General features: G+C 45.0%; 1 protein-coding gene across 12 annotated transcripts in view; it reads right to left on the bottom strand.

Moving 5' to 3' along the window:
* ARNT2 (aryl hydrocarbon receptor nuclear translocator 2) overlaps window positions 1–25,267 on the bottom strand; it is a 79,056-nt gene that overhangs the window by 41,801 nt on the left and 11,988 nt on the right. For 4 of the 12 annotated variants that reach the window (XM_072982232.2, XM_072982228.2, XM_072982229.2 and 1 more), the window contains exons 3-8: window positions 22,847–22,894; window positions 20,903–20,944; window positions 17,059–17,272; window positions 15,358–15,462; window positions 14,794–15,007; window positions 141–243 (exon numbers count right to left, since the gene is read on the bottom strand). In XM_072982232.2, the coding sequence (XP_072838333.1) occupies window positions 141–243; window positions 14,794–15,007; window positions 15,358–15,462; window positions 17,059–17,272; window positions 20,903–20,944; window positions 22,847–22,894 (726 nt within the window). The remainder of the gene's footprint in view (window positions 1–140; window positions 244–14,793; window positions 15,008–15,357; window positions 15,463–17,058; window positions 17,273–20,902; window positions 20,945–22,846; window positions 22,895–25,267) is intronic. The other 8 variants (XM_072982231.2, XM_078381136.1, XM_072982233.2 and 5 more) reach the window with 3 other exon arrangements.

Below are 25,267 nucleotides of genomic sequence, written 5' to 3'. Positions count from 1 at the left end.
ATGAAGGAAAGGGAGCATGGTGCCTGGGGGATTATGGGATCCATAATTCAAAAAAGACCAAATTTCCAAGTTCTGCGCATAAGACCTAACAGTCATAAGAACAGAGAGAAGCATCAGAATCATGGCATCAGAGGGCATACCGCATTCTGCAGATGAATGAGCGCCTCGACCCCATACACATCCTCATGGATGACTGTTGACCTTCCTTCTTCACTGTCCCTGTCTTCAGATCCAGAATCCTTCCTAAAATGGTTTGGGTCAAAGTGAGGAATGAGAGAAAACAATGAGAAGAATGAATTAAGAAAGGCAAGTTACACCCATTTTGCTTTTTTTGCTACGTGCAATCCGTTTGCTTCAAACCTACAGTTAACGTAATGTGGTTTTTGAGAAATGTGAGATGTTCAAGAAGTGGTTGGCCACTGTTGCCTTCTTCCAGTGAGTTTCCATGCACGAGCAGGGATTTGAACTCAGGTTTCCTGAGTCCTAGCCTGGCACTCTGCCCACTTCAACACTCTGGCTCTCTCCAGTTTTACTTAACAATAATTGTGTGCCATTAAGTCAATTCTGACTTATGATGACCCCTTTCAGGGTCTTTCAGGTAGAGAAGACTCAGACATGGTCTCCCCTTCCCTTATTCTGGGGTCGCCCTGGGACTGTGCAGCTGGCCCAAGGCCACCCAGGCTGGCTCTACTCACAGGAGGGACAGTGGGGAATCGAACTCCCAACTCTAATGCCTAAACCACTGAGTTATCCAGCCAGTTTTATTTACTGTGCCCATAATCTGAAAGCAAGAGAGGTTCTGATCGTAGCTACAGTATTCCATCTCCTTGTGATGGAGAAATTGGAAATACGTTTCACAGTGCATTGCTTTTAGCTACCGATTCTCCTTTCTTTTTACCTTTGTGCCACTGGCTCAAGTACTACATTTCTCTCCAGATCAAAGCACTGTAATTCTTGGAATGCATGATAAAAGCAAAATATCACCTCAAAAGTGAGTAACAAACAGGAAGCACAGAGACAAACACATCCAAAAAAAATAGGGGGGGGGGAAATGTTCTATGTCCATTTCCGAAACCGGTTTCATGGTGGCTTACAACAATTATTTAAAGTAATATAGGGAGACAAAACAATCAAAGCCGTATGGCTGCACAAAATTAATGGGATGGAAATAGGAAGCAGCAGAGAGGACAAGAGAAATGAATGCCGAAGACCTACAGAGTCAGGCTCTTTCACGGATGTAAGCAGGAAAAAAAGGATTTAAATCAAAATGAGCATGTGTTCTGTCTAACCAAAGCATATTCCTCGCGAACAGTGGTTCCCAAGCTTGGGTAACCCAGATGTTCTTGGACTAAAACTCCCAGAAATCCTGGCCTGCACAGCTAGCGGTGAAGGCTTCTGGGTGTTGTGGTTGAAAAAACACCTGAGTATCCAACATTGGGAGGCGCTGCTCTAGGAAGACAATGGATTTTTGTAGGTTTAGAAGAGAAATTCAGATGACGGACCAACTGCCAAGGCAACATGCTGGAATTTTATGACCCAACCACTCATTTTGGGAACTTTTGTGACTCCCTCCCCTCCCCTCCAGTGCTAGACAGTTATTTAAAGTCTTAATTGCCTCCATGTGATGGCTATTCTGGCAGGCGACACCTTAATGTTGCATGCTACTCCGCTGTCGCCTTTCGGACCGTTGCGTCTTCCCTTTGGAATTTCTTTAGAAGATGCCTCTCGAAAATGGGCTCTCGCACGAGCCAGATCTTGCCCTGAATTATACCCCCGTGAAACCTCAGTGACCTACTTTGAGGTGTGAGTCAGAAAGCTATTTATGAGCGGGGAAAGGATGACTGGGAACTGAAGCAATCCTCTGTTGTTACATTGGTGAAAACACGAGATGACGCTCTCCTTTGAGCCGACGGAGGCAACGGTTTGACCGCAGGGGTCTCCCGAGGATGGAGGTTAAGCAACTGGTTTGGTTTCAGAGGGATGCCGAGATTCACATGACCTCTCTTTGCAACTGCCCAACGATCTTGGGGAACCTGGAAAAGTTACTTTTTTTCACCTAACATGGCTACTGAGCCTTCCCTCCTTGATGTCAATTCCCTCCTGGTATCTAGAAAGAATCGTTTCTTTGTCTTCCCTAGTCTATGCATAGCTGAGTTCAGGTTACTCTAGAGAAGAAGCCATAGCTTTGCTTACTTTGGGCCCCAGCTCCTCAGCAGTCTGTCTTTCTTGGGCAGACCTGGCAACCCATTCTGCCAAGGCCAACGGATTCAAAACCTAGGATCCAGTCTCGGATCTCCTAGCTAGCCCAGTCAAGGGTCAGGGTTTCTGAGAGATGAGTCCTAGAACATCTGGAACCCTGTGTCTGGAACGGCTGGCCCAGCCTTTTGCCTGCCTCAGCTTGTCACAACCTGGAACTCTGGTCAAACAGCAGTGAACACAACTATACCACGGGGCATGCTGTACAAGTTATATGGTAAATAATGGCTAGTGCAGAAAACAGCACCTATATCTTGGAGTCAGTGGTACACTGGCCACTTCTATGTCACATGCATTGCTAAAAAAATGCAGAAAAGGGCAATAGACATTGCTTTGCATAAAGCTGCTCCTGCTAATTTGTATGAACAGAGGCAAAACTAGAGATGGTTGCTTAGTGTATTTGGCTGCAGAGCCAGAGGTTGGGAGTTTGATTCCCCCTTGGTGCCTCCTTAACAAGGGCTGAACGTGATGATCCCTTCTGACTCTGCAGTTCTATTATCATAATTATATTATTATTATAAGCACATGTGTGTCACAATTTGAATGGCAAAGCCTGTCTCCCTTCTGCTAACAACAAAATCTGCGTCCTCTACCACAAACCAAGCTGACAGTTAAATAAAGTCCTTTGCTGCTGACTTACTGTTGTATAGTTAAGTTTACTACCATGTTTTCCCCAAAACAAGACAGGGTCCTATATTAATTTTTGCCCCAAAAAACTCGTTAGGGCTTATTTTCAGGGGATGTTTAATTTTTTTCATGTACAACACTCTATATTTATTCAAATATAGTCCTGTCCTCTTCTTCTGGTTGCTGCACAAGGGTGGAGGGCCGGGTTTCACTTAACTGGGGCTTATTTTGGGGGTAGGGCTTACATTATGAGCATCCTGAACAATCATACTAGGGCTTATTTTCAGATTAGGTTCTATTTTCGGGGAAAGAGGGTAACTGGATTAGTGTTTATGCTTAGAAAGGTGGAACGCACATTAGATTTTACAATTTTTCCTTCTGAACAGAAAATTGATTTAAATGTTGTTACACTGCTTTGTATTGTGTAATGTTGTTTTTATTAGTTCTGGACATCAAACGTTAAGAAGGATGCCAGAAAACTGGAGCAAGTTCAGATGATGGCAGCAAGGATGATCGGGGGGACTGGAAACCAAGCCTTGAAAGAATTGGCCATGCTTAGCCTTGAGAAAAGAAGACTAAGGGGAGAAAAATATGACAGCACGTTTCAAATACTTGAAAGGCCGTCACACAAAGGAGGGGCAGGATCTGTTCTCAATCATCCCAGAGTGCAGGGCACGCAACCATGGGCTCAAGTTACAGGAAGCCACATTTAGGCGGAAAATCAGGAAAAACTTCCTAACTGTTAGAGCAGTACAACAACAGAACCCATGACCTCAGAGGGAGGTGATGAGCTCTCCAATGCTGGAGGCATTCAAGAGAAAATTGGACCACTCTCTCTGTCAGGTCTGCTATGGATTTCTGCTTTGAGCCGGGGGTTGGACTCGATGGGCATGATTCTATAAAGACATGTGGACGAGAACACTCCACCTGTTGCCCGTCCTCTGTCTACAGCTGTGCTGAACCAAGAGATGGATTCTGTGCAAGCCCTTTTGTAACCAAGTGACTGAGTCTCTTTGCAGGCGGGGGGGGGGGGACTTTTCACCCGTCTTGGCTCTGACCCATTTCAACACAATGGAGTACATCTTAAATGCACCGTGCTGAAGTTTATAGGCTGATAATCAAATGCAGTCCAGATTTTATTGCCTGTTATTCCATTCTCTTTGACAATTCCCGCCGGGCAGCTAAATCCAGCAATCCAGCTCCTTATTCAATGCCAGGCTTCTCTCTCTCTCTCTGTCTCTCTCTCTCTTGGACGCTTGTATTCTATACAGCATCTCTTCCTAGTGCCAAAACCATTTTCAAAATCCAGGCGAGAGGGAATATACAGTGTATTTATTATGAGTCAGTTTTCATCAGATGCTCAAAAATAACACACGATTCATTGCCTGTATTCTCCATCCCAAAGAAAGGAAACAGCCTTCCAACCAGCTGGCCAGGGGCCGTCGCTCAGTGGCAGGCCATGTCAGCAGAAGCGGGTGACTCAGATTTGGTGTGGGTGGAGAGTCGTCCGCTCCAGGTTTCAGTCTGAATTTTACAGGAGCTATCTGCTCGTTCCCCAAAACAGGCCCACCATCTTGAATAGCTCTTTTAAAGGCCAGACTAAAACATGGACTGGATTTACCACCACCACCCCATGAAATCGGAAGCAACCACTTCCACTGAAATGTGTGCTAGGCTGAATCCTCAGTATCCTTGATAGGGCTCAAATCCTGGCTGAAATCCTTGAGCCACTTCAAGTTGGAAGATTTTAACTCATGGAAGCATTACATTTAACCATGGTTGGCTCCCTTCTGGCCAAGATTCCCAGATATAAAGTAGAAACTATGGTTCAGTGGGTTGAAACAAATCCAATCCCTAAGGATATAAAGAAACATCCCAGAATATTGCGGGAAACAGCTTTAAATATGGTTGCCTACTTCCAGCTCCAGCACTACCACTGTATCATGGTTTCATTGCTACTGTTACAAACTTACTTCAAACCATGATTTCACATCCTGGTTTGTACAGGGTGAACATGCCCTACATTCACACAGAGGAAATTAGTGCTTCTACAGTAGAACCCAGTGGCTGAATTTTTGTTGCTTAGCATTGTAAGTCACACTGGACGCGGCTCACTGAATCAGATTTGGTGAGCCAACCCCACTGTAAGTTCCATTGATTCAAATAGGCCTACTCTAGTTTTCTGTACTTTAGCACAGTAAGTCACATTTAAATCCATGAAAACATGGAGAGGTAGACTCGCCCAAATCCCCACTGACTCAATGGGTCAACTCTAGTGCACCTTACTGCACTAAGCCACAGGATTTCAGCCCCTGTCTCATTAACGAAACAGGAAATGCTACCCCTGCTGACCCCACGGCACCCTCCTGGTTCCTGCCCTACAGATTTCCCTTCTGTAGGACTAAAAAGAAATAACTAATTAGTTTGCCTTGGACAAGATAACAAGAGGTAGCTTTGTACTCCTGGAAGAATACTCTGCAGGCTGTGCAGAAAAGACAAACAGAAAACAGGATTTTGAAAGGTGCTTAGAAGAATCATCGCAGAATGCCAAAAGATCTTTCTTTGGGGGAAGAAGCAAAGGTAGGGAACAGGAAAAACACTGAGAAGAAGAAAAACGAGAGGAAATGACCAGGGGCTGTACCAACTTAAGGAAGCAATGCTTTCCAACGGGGTTGCTAATATTCATGTTAACCTTCAGCAATGGAGTTAATCTATTCTTAGGCATTAAAGAAGATCATATAAGAGAGCAAGGAAGAATGTTAGGGCTTTCCAAAATTACTTTTTCCAGTCCTTGCAGAGTTACTTTTAAACAAGTAATTGGTTATAGTTAATAAGTCTCAATCAACAACCTCTGATATGTAGATGATACCATTCTGATGGCAGAAAGTGAGGAGGAATTAAAGAACCTCTTAATGAGGATGAAAGAGAAGAGCGCAAAAAACGGTCTGAAGCTCAACATCAAAAAAACTAAGATCATGGCTACTGGTCCCATCACCTCCTGGCAAATAGAAGGGGAAGATATGGAGGCAGTGAGAGATTTTACTTTCTTGGGCTCCATGATCACTGCAGATGGAGACAGCAGCCATGAAATTAAAAGACGCCTGCTTCTTGGAAGGAAAGCGATGACAAATCTCGGCAGCATCTTAAAAAGCAGAGATGTCACCTTGCCGACAAAAGTCCGCATAGTCAAAGTGATGGTTTTTCCATTAGTGATGTATGGAAGTGAGAGCTGGACCATAAAGAAGGCTGACCGCCAAAGAATGGATGCTTTTGAATTGTGGTGCTGGAGGAGACTCTTGAGAGTCCCCTGGACTGCAAGGAGAACAAACCGATCCGTTCTGAAGTGCTCACTGGAAGGACAGATCCTGAAGCTGAGGCTCCAATACTTTGGCCATCTCATGAGAAGAGAAGACTTCTTGGAAAAGACCTTGATGTTAGGAAAGTGCGAAGGCAAGAGGAGAAGGGGACGACAGAGGAGGAGATGGATGGACAGGGTCACCGGAGTGACCAACATGAATTTGACCCAACTCCGGGAGGCAGTGGAAGACAGGAGGGGCTGGCGTGCTCTGGTCCATGGGGTCCCGAAGAGTCAGACATGACTAAACAACATACTTCGCCTGAACATACTTCATTTGGGATTAATATTGGTTAAGTCCTTGGTTAGAAGGACAAGTGGCAAGGTATCTGAAAAAAAAAATCCACCTCACCCCCAGCCCTTGGCTTTTCAGGGCAGGAAGCAAAAAAAATGAAGAAAACATGTTGAACGGGCACTCCTCGGGAGAGAGGGGAAAAGTCTGACACAAACCAGCTCTTTTATGACTCCCTCGGTCCTGTCCAGCGCTGGCTTCTTCTGCCAGAAAGGTCCATAAATCTCCCCAGAGCCTGCTGCGTGTCGGTTGTCAGTTGTGCTTCGTTTCCCTTTTCTTGCCCTTGATGGGAGTCCACCCTGCCTCACTGCTTTGCCACAGGATGACGCTTAAACTTATATAACTGATTTCCTCCCCCCCTTTCTTTTTAAACGGAGGGCAGTCACAGCTCCCACCAGGAGCGCGGGTGAGGAGCTCTAAACCCTTCCACCAAAAATCAGATCTCGGGCTTGCCAAGTCACACAGGAGTCCTCGCTGATTGACCTTGTGGGAGAGGAGGCGGTAGAAGAAGTCTTACCGAAAATGTTTCCCTTCGGAGGAAAGTGCAGGAAACGTTCGGCAGCCACAGGAAGCGAGCGCCGGCTGAAATCCTGTGGGGCTGTTACACCAACAGCGTAACTTTGGGAGGTGAACCGGCATCAATGATATCTCCATAGATTTTCTAATTTGCACACCGAGTCATGTAATCCGACTGGATTACTGAAACACATTCTTTGAGGGGCGGTCTCTGGAAAGTGTCAGGAAACTTCAGTGTATCCAAAACACGGCAGCCTGACGGCTAATTGGAACTGGTCACAGGGACCACATCATCCTCCTGTCACAGCAGCTCCACTGGCTGCCAGTCCGTTTCTGGGCACAATTCAAAGGGCTAGTTCTAATCTGTAAAGCCCTTTTTTGTTGTTGTTTAGTCGTTAAGTTGTGTCTGACTCTTCATGGCCCCATGGTCCAGAGCACGCCAGGCCCTCCTGTCTTCCACTGCCTCCCGGAGTTGGATCAATTTCATGTTGGTCACTTCAATGACCCTGTCCAGCCATCTCGTCCTCTGTCGTCCCCTTCTCCTCTTGCCTTCACTCTTTCCCAACATCAGGGTCTTTTCCAGGGAGTCTTCTCTTCTCATGAGATGTAAAGCCCTAACTGGGTCCAAGCAATCTCAAGGACCGTATTTCCCTTCATGAACCTGCTCAGGTGTGGAGATCATCAGGAGAGGCCTTCTTATCTGTCCCACCACCTTCACAGGTGCGTTTGGTGATGGACACGGGAGAGGGCCTTCTCAGTGGCTGCTCCTAGACTTTGGAACTCCCTCTCACTGGAGGCCAGCCTGGCCCCACCTTTGCTGTCCTTCTGAAAACAGGTGAAGACCTTTCTCTTCAGGCAAGCTTTCCATGAATGACTAGCTGCCTAAGTAGGGTATTTAAATGCATGATTCTGCTTTTTACTGCATTGAATCTATTGTGGTGTTCCTTTCGTTTACCATTTTTTAGTACGGTATTTGTTCCTTTTCAGTATTTGTATACTTATCGTTAGCTTTAAATATTGTCTTGCAATGATCTAAGCCACCTTAGGCCCTTCTTAAGGAGAAGCGTGGGATAAAAATATTTTAAATAAATAAACTAAATGCACATGATTCAGATTCTGTCTACTGTACAGAGATTTCTTAACTTAACATGGCAACTCAGTTGCAAGGGGAACGCCGTTTGAGTAACAGGATTTCAGCCACTGAGTGGCACCATTCATTCCTCTACCCTGGTGTGGCTGACGTGGACCGCCAAGGTTGTCAGGCAGGATTTACCAGGATTTGAATGGATCTCGAATCCAGGTGGAGCCAGGAGGATCATCTGAATACACACCGTTGAACTAGCTCAGAAAATGGTCTTTGATCTTCTGACCTTCTCCCTTTCTTCCAACAGCTCAGGTTATTTCCTTGACATGTTGAATGATCTTGCAGAGTTGAAGGATCTCCGTTGAATGCAGAGTTGTGGTCTTGGATTAGGACCTCCAGAATTCCCTGGAGAGAATAATCCTAACCCCCCCCCCCCGATCTGGACACTTTTATGTCTCCGAGTTAATCTTGCAAGTCAAACTCTGAAGAACTAGCCTACCAAGAGGTCTAGAAGCTTAAAAGAAGGACAGAAACCAGAAGGCCAGCGAAATTATGTCCTGCCTAACAGGAATGAAATGTAGGTAATGTGGAGGTTTTCCCCCTCCGTTTTTTTCTTGTCTTTCCTTTTTACTGGAACAAAGGCAACAGGCCAGCACGGATGGAAACGGTTATTTCTTCAAATATCTTTCAAATTATTAAATGACCCAGAAAGTTCAGAGGAACTCATAACATTAGCTCAAAAACAGGTATCATGTGCCGATGTGGTCGCGTTGAAAAGAAACCAAGTCAAATCTCTTGGCGTTTCTCCGCTATAAACAGGACACGGCTGACCATGTCTGCAGCCAAGAGTCAAACAACAGAGAGAGACTGAGAGAGAGAGAGAGAAGAAAGTTCTCAACTTAAAGGTTCATATTTTGTGATATTATATATATCCTTGCCCTCCTTCGTACAAGTCTTCATCTGTTAGAAATTTTTCAGGGTGATTAAAAATTCAGGCTAGGGTCCAATTTGTTATGATTGTTAGAAGGGTGCAAAGTGGCCATTTACAGGCTACTGTTTGCCTAAATGAGGCTAAAACATACTAGGCTATGTTCCTTTGTCAAGAAGTGCTTTCCTCCATCCACGCTTGGACAGAATAGTGATGGCTGGCAGTTGATTTGATGGGATAGTGATTCTACTTCACACTTCCCTTCCAACACTTTACAGGATGGGGCTAAGCCTTCTTCGCCCTTCAGCACCTTGGAGAGCTCCGTTAAAGGCTAGGCTGAAATCTGGAGCGGAGTCTCCCCTCCTGCAGTGCATGAATCACCAGCCTCCATGCAGACAAAAAGATCAACGTTCCTCTAGATTTTACTCCTTCAATGAATCAAAACCTGAACCAAAGTTTTCAAGCCGGTTGGATGATCCCAGAGCTGTGTTTATTGATAAACGGAACTCTTTAATGCCTCATGTTTTGCTGGTCAGTCCATTCACTTCTCCTGGAATGAGCCCAGCAGAGGTAGAGGCTCATGAACACTAGGCCAGGATTCATTAATTCAATTAATCCACCTTTCTGTCTGTCTTTCTCTACCACCTCTCTCCCTATTGCCAGAGATTTTTTACTATTTCCGACTTAATGTTACACTCAAACGAAGCCAGGGTGTGGAGTGAGATTTAGGAAGCATCAACTTTCCAGAAACAAATATAACCCCCTATTTTCAAGGGGAGAAACTACCTGTAGACAACAGAGCTATTTCAAAAGTTCTGCCTCTGCTGTTAATTAGCAACGAACAGTGTTTCAGTGGAAATACCCTTTTCCATTTTAACTGCATCGCTTCACCGGCCTGATGTCACCCACTGCTCAAACTTGCTCAGCAGATTAATTTCTCTTCTACCACATACGGCCCATACTGTTCCGTCGCTGACATCTGGATTCTCTCCGGGAGTGCAAATTTTTGCTTGCTACCAGCATTCCTTGCAACCGAGGAGGGGAAAAACATTGAACGCCATCACAGCTGGTGAAGGCAGCTACATCTGCGGATCTTATGGCTTCCGAATGGCAGCTTTTCCTTCTTTATCCTAATGGCTGCAAATTCCCTGCGGTTTGACAAGGCTCAGATGATATTATTAAAGCAGGCCACTCTCTTGCGTGGCGTCACCAGAGAATATATGCTCTTTAACCCTATAAAAAAAGGCACCTCGTGAAAATACGCCACGCTCTATCACTGTTTCCATTCTTCTCATTATTATTATTATTTTCAAAACCACTATTTCCTGTTATTTCACCTCGCATGTAAATGCATGAATGGCAAATGCCGTGAGGCGCCTGCCAAGAAAAACAAGGCTGGTTAAATCTGCCACGTCATGCTTTTCCGTTGCATAAAGAGAGGAGAAGACACGGATCGTTTCTGTCTTTGTTCATCTGTTTTTGTGAAACTCAACCCTATCAACATTTCTCGGAGGAGACAGTGCAAGCCGCAAGCTTGATTAGGGAAGGGTTGACCAAAAAAACACACTACACCACACCATTTGAGTCCAAATTAATCCAGATGGTATAAATCATAGGATTAGAATGATTTGGTTAGTTCTTGAAAAACAGCAATTGGTATTAGCCGGTTGAAACCAATGGATGAACGTCATGTGGCATTATCCCAGTCTTTCTCTCCCTCTTTCTCATTCATACATTCTGTCCTTATAGAATCATGTCTTTATAGAATCAAGGCAGGAATCCAAATCAAAGCAGATCCTACAGATGGGCGTCCGGCTTTCTCTTGAATGCCTCCAGAGATGGAGGGCTCACCACCTCCAGAGATCATGCGTTCCATTGTCGTACTGCTCTAACAGTTAGGAAGTTTTTGCTGATATTCAGACTAAATCTGGCTTCCTGTAGCCTAAGCCTGTTATTATTCACTCTGGGATAATGGAGAACAGATTCTGGCCCTTCTCTGTAGGGCTACCTCTCAAGTATTTGAAAAGTGCTATCATATTATCTCCCCTCAGTCTTCTTTTCTCAAGGCAAAAGATGCCTAGTTTTATGGATTGTTTCTGAAATTTTAGTTTTTAAGGTGCTGGAAGCCATGGAAAGGGTACTTTTTAAAGGAGTGCCAAAACAGCCTGTTTTGGGGGTCATGTATAAATGCTTCCATGCTGTTCAGCTCTTACGTCTGAGGAAGTGGATGTGCCCACAAAAGCTCCTATTAAGATACAGCCCTTTGTCTTTAATGCCCCACAGCATTTTTGCCTTCTTCATTTCCCCCCTTTTCCTTTTGCCTTTTAAAGGAGCGCAAATCAATAAAATGAAACGGATGCATCCTCTAGGACTTCAGATGCATCTCCTAGAAGAATTTGCTAAAGCTGAGGGGCAGGCAGGGAAGATGCTTGAAAAAAAGAACCGAGGGGTTAAATGAACAACTTTTCACCACCCAGAAGTCCTTTCGGTTCCTCAAAAAATGGCTTTTCTACCAATTTGCTGCTTCTTGAAGAAATATAAATCTCCAGCTGCTCTGGAGCGCTAGTCTTCTCTCTCTCTCTCACACACACACACCATCTTTTTTCTATACTCCAGCAGGACAGCTGGAGATACCACAGCTTGTTCTCTTTCAAGGCCTCTGCTGACCTTTTCTTCTCTCTCTCTCTCTCTCAAAAAAAAAAAAAAAAGACAAAAAGAAAACAACCAACTTTTTTCCCTGGAAAAGTGGAAAGGTCCTGGAGCTGGTTAACTGGTTTGCTGAGTTCTGGGCTTTTCACTCCTTCCACCGGTCTCCCCTCCCGCCATAATTTTATTTGATATTGTAAACCCTGCTTCTCTCTTGCATGCTGGCCAAATGACACAAGAAAAAAAAAACCCACTTGGAACAATCAGATTAAAAAAAGACATAAAACAGCGCTACCCGCGAACACATTTCAAACATGGCCTTATCTGTTGGAATCAAGGAGCGGTTGCTGTTTTGGTTTGTTCACTCCTAAAAGCCACCTTGGGTCCTTTTAAGGAGAATGAAAGGTGGAGTAAAATAATAATGATAATAATAAATAAATATCTCCCACTTCCGTTTTGGGCAAGCTTCTTGTGTGAAGGAATTCAGAGTTGGGGGAAACGGTTTCCATAGACCTTGGGTTCCTAGAACATTCCACTTGCATAGAGGGGGTCATTGAAAAAAGTAACTTTTCCAAGATCTCAGGGAGGTATGCCGTTGCTGTAAAACCACCCAGAAGTCTTTTGCCAAGAACTTATTTTCTGAGGAGATGGAATTGAATGGAAGACCATCTACGTAAGATGTGGTTTTCCACCATGAGCAGCTATGTGTTTCTGGGCAGAGGTGGAGAATGCGCCCCCCCCAGATGCATGTGGGCACACACAGACACACACACACACATTACAGACAGATCATCAAGGTTACCTTAGCTGGTAAGGCTATGAGGACTGCTTTGAACCTGTAGACTTTTTTATGTCGCTCATTAAGAAGATGAAAAGGTTAACACGTTACGTTGGATTTCTTAACAATCTTACATGCTGCCTCTAGTAGATGAGTCTGGGAGGAACTTTTCAATTTGTCCAGCACTACTCCATCATTCCCTCCCACCTCTTTTTTCCCCTCTCCATTCTCAATTGGTGTTCAGTGTGTCTTGTTTGCTGTTGATCTGTTCCCAACTGTAAGTAATGAAGGCTAGCTTGATCCATTCCACCCCATTCTAGGGTCTAAAAGGCCACCTTCCTTCCATCAGCCTGCAAGGTTTCGCCAGCTATAGAGTTCCCTATGGTTGTGTGATGGATTTCTTTTCTCAAAGAAGAAAAACAGCCTTGAGTTCAGAATCACTTACATAAGGGAAAGGATGTGAAACCCTTGAAAAGAATGTGGAAGCACAGATGAAAAGAAGAAGAAAGCAACAACGCTGGGGAAAAAAATCCAGGAAGGCAGAAGAAAACATGTACATATAAACAAAAAGATGGAAATTCAGCTACGCAGCCAAGCTGAACAATAAGGAGCAGCCAAGATAAAGTTGAAGCTGTGGCTAAGCTAAAAAGCAGTAATAAACTACCTACATCAGCATTATACCGCCAACTAGGACATGTGTCTTGATCTGGTTGCTCTCTATTTCCATCAAAATCGCAAGAGAAGAGGCCAAATTCAGGCAGCGTACATTGCCTGTATTATTGGCTTGTCTTTGGCCAAACTACACATTACACTTTTCATCATTCATTGATTCATGGTTCCTAATGATATAAAGCCACCTTGAATTCTCACTATAAGGAGAAAGGCAAGGTGAAAAGATTTTATACACCATCCGTTTTTAAGCCAGAAACAACCAGAGGGCACCCATTGTCAACAACAATGTGATTAGAAAAACGAGGGTTTTGTTTTAGGTAAGGTCGCTGATAAAACCAATAACAGCAAAAGGGGTGATGGGAAGAAAGGTGAGTCTAATTTTTCACAATCAAGAAGAGAGACGATGGGTCAACGTGAGGCCACAGTGACCTGGAGTGGCTGTGGGAGCATCTCTATATCTAGATATGATGAGTAAGAATTAGGGACATTCTGGATTAGTTGGCTTGTTTTTCTTCAAAGCAATGTGGCTAGTTTAAAGACTCCCTCACTCTCAACCCCACCCTACAGATAACTTGGTGTGTAATATGGACCTAGAGTTGACACTGGAAGCCTACTCAAAACTAAGTCCCATTAAACTAAATTGAGCCTTTTAAGATTTGAGCAGACATGAATAGGATTGAGCCAATAAGGTAGGCTTCCCCCCAAGCTGGGGCTTACCTAGATATTTCAGACTGCCGGCCCCATCATTTCAGTTAACACAGCCATTGGTGAAGGATCATGGGTGCTGAAGTCCCCAACGTTCAGAGAATACCAAGCTGGGAAAAGCCATGTTAGGGAGTCTTCAACTGACACCATCATTGAGATGGGTGAAAACTGTGACCTACTGCCCAGAAGTATAAGCTTGGTCAATACAATGACAGCCATGAAATCAACGAGTGCCCTTAGATTCATTGTTCCCAAACCTAAGTAGCTCAGGTGTTCTTGGACTGCAACTCCCAGAAACCTCAGCCAGCATTGCTGGTGGTGAAGGCTTCTGGAATTTGCAGTCCAAGAACACCTGGATTACCTGAGGTTGGGAACCACTGCTTTAGATCAAGGGTGGAGAGCTTCTGGGAACTGGAGGCCTACCATTGACTTCTCCCAGAGCTCAGAGGATTCATCCACTCTGCCCTTACCCTCAATTTCTTTTTTAAAACAGATGGAGAAAAGACTCCCACTGCCTTGAGGTCATGGGGGGGGCATTCTACCATGTTTACAGGACTGCTTTTTTAGACTTTATATGTGATAGAGTGTGTGCATTATCTTAAACCTTTGAAGGAAAAAAAATCAGCTAAGCCTAAAGCAGGTCAGGAAGGCTGAAAACAGCAAAATTGGGAGAGCACAAAGAATCTTATATATATATTTAAATTATCTTGGAGCACCCGGATTCAGGGGATCCTTGGAATCTTACAAGGTGGCACATTTTGATCTCTAGAAGAAAGCGTGGGGGGAAAGATATCTCTTTGGCCTTGATCTAGCTTTGGTTCCTTGGATGCTCCAACTCCGTGTCCCTTATTTTCCTCTATGAGGAGCGGATCTCCTCTCCTGGGAGAGACGCCAGGTATAAATAGAAGAAAAGAAAGAAAAAACCGAAACTGACCGGTCATGGAGTTTTCAGAGGTGCACAGCTGCTCCCTCAGCTTCTCAACGTCATCCGGGTGAACTTGGTCATAGAGGGTGCTGCCAAACCATTCGGACTGGGGCTGGTTCAGGACAGGGGTGACGGAATCCGACACGTAGATCACGCGGCCGGTCTCAGCGGCAACCACGAAGAGAAAACCATCGGCTGCTTCCAAGATAAGGTGCTTCAGTTCCTTCCCAAGAAAAGTAAAAACAAACACAAGTCTTTAAGGAGTCTGGGCCAGACAAACACACGGGGCTCTTTAAGGAGGGCTGTGCAGTAGGTCTAACTGCTGGGCGAGCTCAGTGGTTTAGGCGTCTGGGTTGGGAGTTCGATTCCCCACTGTGCCTTCTGAAGAGGGATTGGACTCAATGATCCATACGGTCCCTTCCAGCTCTGCAGTTTTTAGGCTATTATTACTATTTTATTCCAGCCACACATTTCTGTTTCGTTTTTATTCCCAAGTCCAGATTTTGTTTCACAATGTATGCATAAAAACTGTAATAGCATCAAGCCGGCTGGATAGCTCAATGAGTTAGGTACCTGGCTATGGAGCCAGAGGCTGGGATTTCGATTCCTCCACCGGGCCTCCTGTGGGTGGAGCCAGCCTGTGGAGCCTTGGGCAAGCTGCACAGTTCCAAGGCGCCCCTAGAGGAAGGGAATGGTAATACACCTCTGAGTGTTCTCTACTTTGAAAACCCTAAAAAGGGTCACCGTAAGTCAGAATTGATTTGACGACACACAATTACTCATTTGACTTTGTTATTCCTCCTTATTGGCATTTGGATTTCCCTTTCTTTAATTATTCTTCAGCTTTAGATTTTGAGATTCACAGGAAACTTCTCCACCTCGCATCATTCTATCTCTCAACTCCAGAACACAACATCCAAAGTATTATGGGTAAACAAGATGGAAAACTCTCAGGAATTGGTGCAAATCCAATTATCTTGTCTCACTGTGTCCATTCATACCCACCTGTTCATTTGAGCACTAGTTTCATAACAGATTAGATTAGGCCTCCTTCAGTCTCGAGAGACTATGGTACCATGCTCTGTATGGAGGACTTAGAACATAACAACGACAACAAAGGTGCATTCACACATACACAGTGTTGCGCATGCACAAACAACGTCTGAGCACACGCAGAAGCTCCAGCAGTTCTCATTTTCAGGACCTAACGGAGAAGCAACAACCTAGAGCTTTTCACAAAGCCACAACATATTTAGCTACAATTCTTGTTCAAAGCAGGTTTGACAAAACAACAGGAGATTAACCTGGTTTTGTTTCTTGCTGGGTTTTCTTTTCCTTTCTTTTTTCTCTGTATTACCTGTCAAGTTTTTACTGTCTTAAGTATTTTTTTCAAACTATATTGTTCTTCCTCCTGGTTGGTCTCAATAGGGATCAAGGGCAGTTTTACAACTCTCATTATATAGTAACCTTGCAGCTTTTGAACCGGGATGCATTCCCCAAACATTTTTTGATATTATTATTGTATGCTGCATAAAACTTGCTCATCTGTAAAGTTTCACAACTAGAGTAATAACCGGAACCAGAACAAGATCAGCAATAAATGTCACGAAGAGAGAGGATGAGAGAGGGATGTGGAACAAGGAATATGGAGCTACTGTGTTCAATAGCAGCCACCACGTATTTTCCAATAATATGGCGGTTCCACCCCAAACAATATTAATGTCGGTATCTAGTGATGGGTACAAACCACCGGTTCAGCAGTTCGGCATGGTTCGTTTCGTAGCTGAACAGCTGATCTGCTGTTCAGCCCTACCCCCTCCAGCAGCTGCCCACTAAGGGCAGTGCCCAGGGGAGGCAGGTCAGGCTCATGCTGCCAAGTGGGTGCCTGCTGAAGGCAGCAGGGTGCTAAACCTTGGATCAGGTGTTCAGCCAGGAAACCAATTGTGCCCAACGGCCAAGCCAACAGTCTGCGCCCATCTCTATTATCCCATTATTAGATGAGTCGGGATGCCCCACTGAGGCAGGCCAGCTGATAAGAGGGGTGAAAGATCCAGAGTAATTGATCTTAGGGGTATTAGATTTTGGACCATAGGTCCCAGCATCCCCCAACCACTGACTAGGGGGTTGAGAGCTGTAGAGCAAAAAATAAATAAATATGTAAATTAAAAAATGGAATTTTCCTCCTCTTCAGTGCTTTCCCACCCTAGCATGGGACGGACCCCTTTCCCTTCACAGACCCCCACGGCCGCCACCCCCTTAGATAAAGCCACCCACCTGTTCTGTTAGGAAAGAAGGCTTATAGGCTCCGTCGGTGGATTTGTTCCCCGTGCCCCGCATGGACTTCATGTGGGACACTGCCATGCGCAGGATGGTCAGCTTGTCAGGTTTGCGCGCCAAGGCGCTGCAGGTGGGCACCATGTCAGAGAGCTCGGTGATGTACTGCGTCATCTTGTTCCTCCGGCGTCTCTCGATCTCACTATGGTTCTCCCTAAGCACACGTCAGGAGGGGCAAACCGAGAGAGAAAGGGAGATGCTGTCGGTCAAAGATGCGGTGCTTGGAAATTGTCACAAGGGGGAGTCAGGATGGGCAGGCTGGTTCGTTCAGTGGTTCCCAACCACGGATAACCCCAAAGTTCCTGGACTGCAACTCCCAGAAATCCTGGCCGGCACAGCTCGTGGTGAAAACTTGTGGGAGTTGTAGTTCGAGAACATCTGGGCGCCCAAGGTTGGGAACCGCTGATCTAAATTGTGCCCAAATGAGTCCTTGAAGGGTGGCTTCATCAACTGTGCTCAAGGTAGAATCAACTGCAGTACCAGTTGACTTCTCTGCATGGACTAGGGCGGTGGTCCCCAACCTTGGGTCCCCAGATGTTCTTGAACAAAAACTCCCAGAAGCCTTCACCACGAGCTGTGTGGGCCAGGATTTCTGGGAGTTGTAGTCCAAGAACCTCTGAGAACCCCAGGTTGGGAACCGCCGGAGTCGTTGACTCTAAAAGGGTTACAGGCATACATTGGTAGGGAAACCATGACTGTCCCCTCTTTTCTGCTGGCTGGGGGGGGGCATAAAAAGCAAGGAAGCCCCTTTCCTGGTTGATTCCTTACAAGCCCAAGACCTCACATGGAGCTCCCCTGCCCACAAAGCCTGAAGCGATAATGGAGGAAGGAGGTCCACGTTCACCTAATCTGGTCTAGGCAGATCTTCCTCCTCCACTGGCGTCAACAGGGTCGCTCTCTACAGGCGGAGGAGCTCCATGGGAACCTCAGAGTACACGCGGAGCTCTGCACTGAGGCAACAAATTGCACCTTTAGGTCACGTCCCACTTCCAAGGAAGATCCCAGCGGAACAGGGAAAGAGAAAAGCCGGGGGATTCCTGAGGGCTATGATCCAAAATATTCGTGCTGCTAGGCTCTGGTATTGGGAAAGCAGGTGAGCCCAAGTGTTTCAAGGAGAGCACCCAAATTTTTGGGAGGGGAATGAGAATTTTTTGGAATTTGTCCATTCCACACACAATGCGTTGCCACGTCCCTTTTCTGTAGAAGACCCAGGAGGCTCTTCCCTCACTTGAGCCCATCTTCTCAGTGAAATCTGTTTTTGCCAAGAAAAGGATGACATTTACGCTTCAGTTGTGCTCTACGAACATGCCCATGACTGCAACACAGCTTTTGCAACAACAACAAAAATGCCAAATTCTGCTATGAATCATGCACAGAGAAGGCCCAAACAATGGAGATGAGCAGGTTGGGTACCATTTATTTTCTGTCCGATTCATTGTAGTTTTGCAAGAAGCTGAAAGAGGGAAGCGAGAGAGAGGACAGAAAGACAGACAGGTAGGGACAGAGAAAAGGACCGCACCCCTGCTATCCCTGAACATGTGATTGTGCGAAGCCTACGATCAGCTAGCAGACACAATCTGTAATAAATGTGCAAAGGGGGGGGGGGGAGGACTCGTCGGCTGCAGTGGCAGCATCCAAGGACTCAGTGTAAAGGGTAAAGGGGTCGGCCAAAGCCCACCGCAAAGGAAAATGAGCTCACCAGTGTCATCTCTGGCGCAAGCACTGGACACATCAACTGCAGTCCAGCGTGTTGCCTGCTCCTTCTTCACCTAGCAAAACCAGCTGGGAGATCCATAAGGTGAAGAGATGGCTGTCCCAAGCCAGGTGGGCATTTGGCCCTGGGACACCCCGTACTGCTCCCGATGGCGACAAACCAAGTGTGTGTCAGTGGTGGTGGTGGAGGAAGTACGTCGGAACCCGTCCAACAAGGAAGATATTAATCTAAGGCCCATTGCTGGAGAGCCCAGAAGTTAGAAGTCAGAAGTTAGGGGGCGTTTGCAAATATAGAGGAGAGGCAGGATCTGTTCTCGGTGATCCCAGAGTGCAGGACACACAACATTGGGCTCAAGCTACAGGAAGCCAGGCTTAGGCTGAATATCAGGAAAAATGTCCTAACTGTTAGATCAGCATGACTATGGAGCCCATGACCTCGGGAGGTGGGGAGCGCTCCAACGCTGGAGGCCTTCAAGAGAAAATTGGACCACCATCCATCAGATCTGCTTTGATCTGCTCTGAGCAGAGGGTTGGACCCGATGGCCTTAGAGGCATCTTCCAACTCCATGATTCTATGATTCTATGGTTGAAAGCCCCTCTCAGTGATGGCATTGTACCTCTACAACACCCTCCTAGGATCAACAGGGCACATTTGACTGAGTCCACCCGGACGCCCTGACCTTTTAACCACGGATCTCCATTTTCTGACCGCCCTTCTCTTCTGTTTAATGTCTGCTCTGCTATCTATCCGGGTTGCTCCCTGGGTGTTTCCCTGAGTTTGTCTTTCCAAGCCAACGGACTGGAATATACAAAGCTGGCTTCTAACAGGTCTGGAGATGTGTTCTCATCATGGAGAAAGGGAAACCTTGTAGGGAAACAAAGTTGTTCATCTTAAAGAGGCCAGGATACATTGATTTGGGTTTTAGTTTCATTCCAGCTTGGAAAAGCTTATGTTTCGGTCTATAATTATCAAAATGCCCCAACCAGGGGTGCACAGAGATTCTGGGAATGCTAGCCCAAATCTCAAAACAAAAGGGAACAAAAGAAAAGAAAACAGATAACATAATGTAACACAACATAACATAACAAAGCCATATCCAACCCCTGGTTCGTTTGGCCCTGGATTATCTCCTCTAATTAACAGAAAACCTGTGAGGTCTTAAGCATGGGGGTCTTCCCTATTCCCTCTTGCCTGTCCTTCTTTAAAACAAAGCATTAATAAAGCAACTAGGAGATACCAAGAAATTAGCCTAAGACCTTTCATGGTAAAATCTGCACTGTGTCAGTAAGCTATTCGCCTTTAAAAAGGAAGATGCCTTTGGACTGACAAAAGAATATGGGGAGGAGGGGGGAACCTATAATAAAATCAATAGACATTTTTAACAGCACGGCAGTACAGATGGATGCACAAGTCTCCAACTATGGGCGCAGATCGCAAGTGGCTATCACCTGCAGTAGCAGCAATCAAAAACACCAGGCACAGTCAAAATTATAAAAACATGGGCTGGTATTCTATAACAGATACAAGTTTTAACCAAAAACCTAAGTATCTGTTAAATGTGTATGCTGTTCCTAATATTGCTGTTTTTTGTAGCTCTGATGGTGTGATTTCTGAGATCTACAACTGCTTATAGTACTGTGTGAGTTGTTGTTGTCGTCATCATCATTGTTGTCGTTGTTGTTGTTATGATGATGATGATGATGATGATGATGATGATGATGATGATGATGGCTTGAGGAAGAATGGGTGAGCTTGCTGGCCCCCACCGTATAGCTTAATATCGACCTCGTGTTTCTACCGTTGGCGTTCTTCCCAGTCAAGTGTTCTGCCTCTGAAACTAGTTCCCAAACAGACCCTGTTTCCATTTTACAGAAACGATCAGTTGACGTTTGCAGCGTCCTGACGGTTCGCCGCTCCTACCTGGCCCTGCTGTCTATGGATCAGCCATTATTGGGATCACCGAAAGAGAAAACGAGAGCAGGGACTGCTCTAAAGTAGGAAAAGCAAGGACGGAAACAGGACATTCTTGCTGAGGGCAGGATCATCCCTTGCTTTTCTCTCAACGCCTACCTTGTGTATTTTTCCTTATCACCAGAGATTTGATCATCATACCTATAAAAGAAAAACAACACCAGTAAGTAAATAAAATAAAATAAAATAAAATAAATAAAATTGATTGCAGCTTCCTGATATGTCCAAATTCAATAAACTGTGGTTAGCTTAAACACTGGTCAGTGAACTAGCCGGAATCATGAAACACAGCTAGATCCTGGCTTCTTTTTTTAAAAAAAGAAACATAGTTTGAACTAGTCATAGTTTCAGAGTTCGGTGTAACAAGAAACTATGGTTAGTTTAAAAGCTGATGTGGATATTTCTGCTCCAGAGCAGGGCAGGAAAAGGGAGATGTGAAAATAAGGCTTTGATGCAGCTCATATAAGTAATTGCCAATTAGGGTTTAGCATTTTTTTCGGAGGCACCCTAGTTATGCGTAGGTAGAATTTTGGGACACATAACATTATCACTCAGCTTCTGTTTGATTTCACATTGAAAAGAACAAGAAAACTTGCCTATTCTAGTTGCAACTTACTAAACTAAGCCAGAAGATTTCAGCCAGGAAACATAACACAATATATAAAAGAATAAATTAGAGTGTGGTGGAGTATAGTAGTACTAGAACTGTATTTTTTTTTCTTTGAGACTGTTGCTTTTTCACACTTAACAGCTGAAATCCTGCTGCACAGGTACACAGGCAGAGGGGAAACAGCTTAACACAGTACTTTGCCACTGATTCAAAACCACTGCTTGGATTCTTCATTTGTATGCCCATTAGGCGGCGTGCTGTGTAACTAGGAAACTAGGCAGAGACTCTTTGATGAGCAGCAATTGGCCACTGCGAGTGATATCGTTTTCCTTCTGCTGGCATAACTATGCAACAGGATTTCAGCCGATAGAGGAACAATGCACGAACTGCCAGAGAGTCACTTTTCACCAAGAGCCTTTTAAAAACTAGGGTGTCATTGTGACACTTCCTGTAGAGTGAGAGGAGCAGTTCCAGAAGCTGCTGCTCCTACCGATAATGATTTACCCTTCCTTTTATTTCAAGAGGATCCTCTGACCCCAAGCTCTGGGAGGAACGTACCACAAAACTGCAGCAATAAAAGCCTGCAGATTTTGACATTTTATAGGATACGCCCTGTTCATTCCATCTCACGTCCCTGAACAGCCCCATATATTCCAGCACCCGGGGCTTGCCAACACCGAGAAAAATTATTCTAGCACAACATCCATCTATTGCCTTGAGCTCTTCCATCTTGGCCATGGAACGGCCAAGCATAAATTCTCTGATACGAGAAACATACTAAAAATAGGGCTGCAATCCTGAAGCGCTTGATACTCCATCAACAGATTTAAGATCGTTTTGATCAACTCAAATTGGCACTTGCATCCTCCGGATTCATCCTGCAGTAAGTAATTTGTATAATTTAAAAATATATATAAAGCACCATGGCAGCTTCAGAAAGAAGCATTCGCCCTGGTGTAGAAGACATTTGGAACCCCTCTTTCATAGGCGTTTCCATGTATCACCAACAAATATATCCTGCAAACGTCTTCCTTATTTTTTTTCCATTTTTCACTGGAGCTCCAGACTCCACTAGCAACCTATATTTCCAAGTGAAGTGCAGTGTAAGTTTACTATTAGCCGAAGGATACTTTTTTCTTTAGAACGATAGCCTTTTCCCCACAGAACTCTATGCAGAACTGATATATTAAAATTAGAAATGGCTATGAGCCGCCAAAGTGGTGGTTTGTTTTTCGAACCAGCACGAACCACAACTTAAGACAATTTGTGCCCATCATTAATTAAAATCCATCCCCTTCATCGCTAGACTCCCCGTTTTTGTGATGGCGCTACCATTAAATGAGAATCAATGGCAAGCAGCATCTTGACACAGCAGTTCTCCTGAATTGGTTTTGCATCTTCCAAGTGGTTTCCGTCTTTTTCCTCAAACTTACCTTGAAAATTTGCTGGGCCCTTCCCCATCTTCGTCATCAAAGTCCATTCTGAAAAAATGTTAATTTTTTTAAATAAGGTAATTTGATTTAAAGAAAGAACCACTGCCTTGTAGTGAGTTTGTTTTCCCTGTTTCTTTTTTTAAAGGCTATTGCTACTCTCTCTTTTTTTCAAGTTTCCAACATCTGGCTAAGATGATATCAACAGCCCTTATCCACACACCCTTCATTTTCCACAGCTTCATTTGAAACAGACACTGGAGGATCCTTCAAAACAGGGGTGAGGAACCTCATAGGGAGAGAGATGTTGCTGGACTCCCATCGGTCTCCACCAGGATGGACCAAAGTCGGAGGTGGCATCCACCCACATCTTAGAGGATCCTGGTCTACTTACCTCCCACATAACCAAACCCCTCCTCTGACCTGCCTTCTATGAGGATCCTTGGTTTTCCCAAGCAGCCCCTTTAGAAAGGAAGCAGAGGCCACTGGAATCCAGCTGGTCCATATCTCCTGGACACCATAATTTCTTGACTGTATCTGCCATCTGATTCCCACCAAGTCTGTTTGCCCTTAGCTTTCTTTGAGACCTGGAGAAGTGCTTTTGGGATACAATTCCTAGCAGCAGACTCTATGCAGATGATGGGGTCTCCTCTATTGGAGGTGTTTAGACAGAGGTCGGGAGTCCACCTGTCCATGTTGGTTCAACTGCAGATTTCTGCCACTACCAAGGGGGTTGTCTTGGGGTCCCTTCCATTTTCACATTGCTATGAGAAAAGACACACAGTGAGGGGAGATAGGATAGCATTTTTTTAAATATTTGAAAGGTGCTCAGTCCTACAGAGGAGAGTCAGGATCTGTTCTCGATCATCCCAGAGTGCAGGACACCCAACCATGGGCTCAAGCTACGAGAAGCCAGATTTAGATGGAATATCAGGAAATGCTTTCTACCTATTTAGAGCAGTATAAAAATGGAACTCATGGCCTCAGGAGGTGGTGAGGGCTCCAACACTGGAGGCCTTCAAGAGAAAATTAGGCAACCCTCGGTCAGATCTGCTTTGATTTGGGTTCCTGCCTTGAGCAGGGGGTTGGACTGGATGGCCTCGTAGACCCCTTCCAACTCCATAATTGTACAATTCTATGAACTGTGACCATCGGAAGCTTTTGAGCTACAATTCCCATAAGCCTTCACCATGAGGTGTGCTATAGCTGATGGGATCTGTACATCAGAGATATCTGGGCACCCCGAGGCATCTCTCTCTCTCTGATAATGACAAACATATTCTGGTCTACACCTTCATCTCTCATCACTGAAACAAAGGAAATATTAAGAATCCTTTTTTAAAAAAATCATTTCAAAATAGCCTACCTCGGTCACCTCCTTTGGATCCTAAAGAAGGAAAGAATATTCACAAGGATTTTCCCAGAATGCTTTCAGGTTGTTTTCGATAGCTGTGAGGGCGCAAGGGAGTAGGAGAAGCACGTGCAAACGTCAGCCAGGATTGAGGAAGGGGTGACCTTCCAGATGTTGCACAGACTGTACTTCCCATCATCCATAGCCCACAGGGCCAAGGATGATGGGGACATGGGCTTTGTAGTCAAGCAACATCAGTAAGGCTCCCCTTTCCCGTCCTGGTCTCAAAGTCCTATGTTACATTGATTTTTCATCTACGTAACTTCAACATGTTCAATGCCGTTGACGTTATGGCCACCTACGGCCACCACTTGTCACCGTTTTTGGACTATAACGCCTAGCATCCCCCAACCAACATCATCCAGTAACTTTTCCAAACACGGTCACTACTGTAGTCAGAGGAGAGGGCAGGATGATATGTCCTTCAGGATTTCCCACATTTATTCAGAATCCCTTGATATATTTTTTCCATGGGTCTTAGACTCATAGACTGGTGGAGAAACAGCGACCTCTAGTGGTCAGTTTAGCTAGCTAGTAAGTGAACCCAATTCCCCTCTTTTAACTCCTAAGCAGACCCATATATTCCACGGTCACTCAGAGCCATCCACTTCCTGCAGGTCTTCTGCCACCACGGCCACAACATTCCAACCAAGGAAAATCAGCTGTTTACCTCTTGAACCCCATCTTACCTTCTGCCTCCTCCGCAAAACTGTTTCGGTTTCCATGTATCTTATTTGTTAGGGATAAACAAAGGGGTGGGAAATAGTAGCCCAAATCCTATTAGAATTTGTGTAAAGTTTGTACAGTGGTGCCCCGCATGACAATGATAATCCATCCCATGAAAATCGTTGTTTAGAAAATTGTCGTCATGCGAAAACCTTTCCCCATTGGAATGCATTGAAACCCGGTTTAATGCATTCCAATGGGGAAAATACCTCGTCGTCCAGCAAAGATCGCCCATAGAGAAGCCATTTTGCAAGCGCCGATCAGCTGTAAAAATGGCTGCCCTGCGA

The sequence above is a fragment of the Pogona vitticeps genome, chromosome 12, assembly GCF_051106095.1.
Source record: "Pogona vitticeps strain Pit_001003342236 chromosome 12, PviZW2.1, whole genome shotgun sequence".
In the NCBI taxonomy this organism is placed as follows: domain Eukaryota; kingdom Metazoa; phylum Chordata; class Lepidosauria; order Squamata; family Agamidae; genus Pogona; species Pogona vitticeps.
Note: the sequence above shows the minus strand (reverse complement) of the source record. Positions and strands in the feature narration are given on the sequence as shown.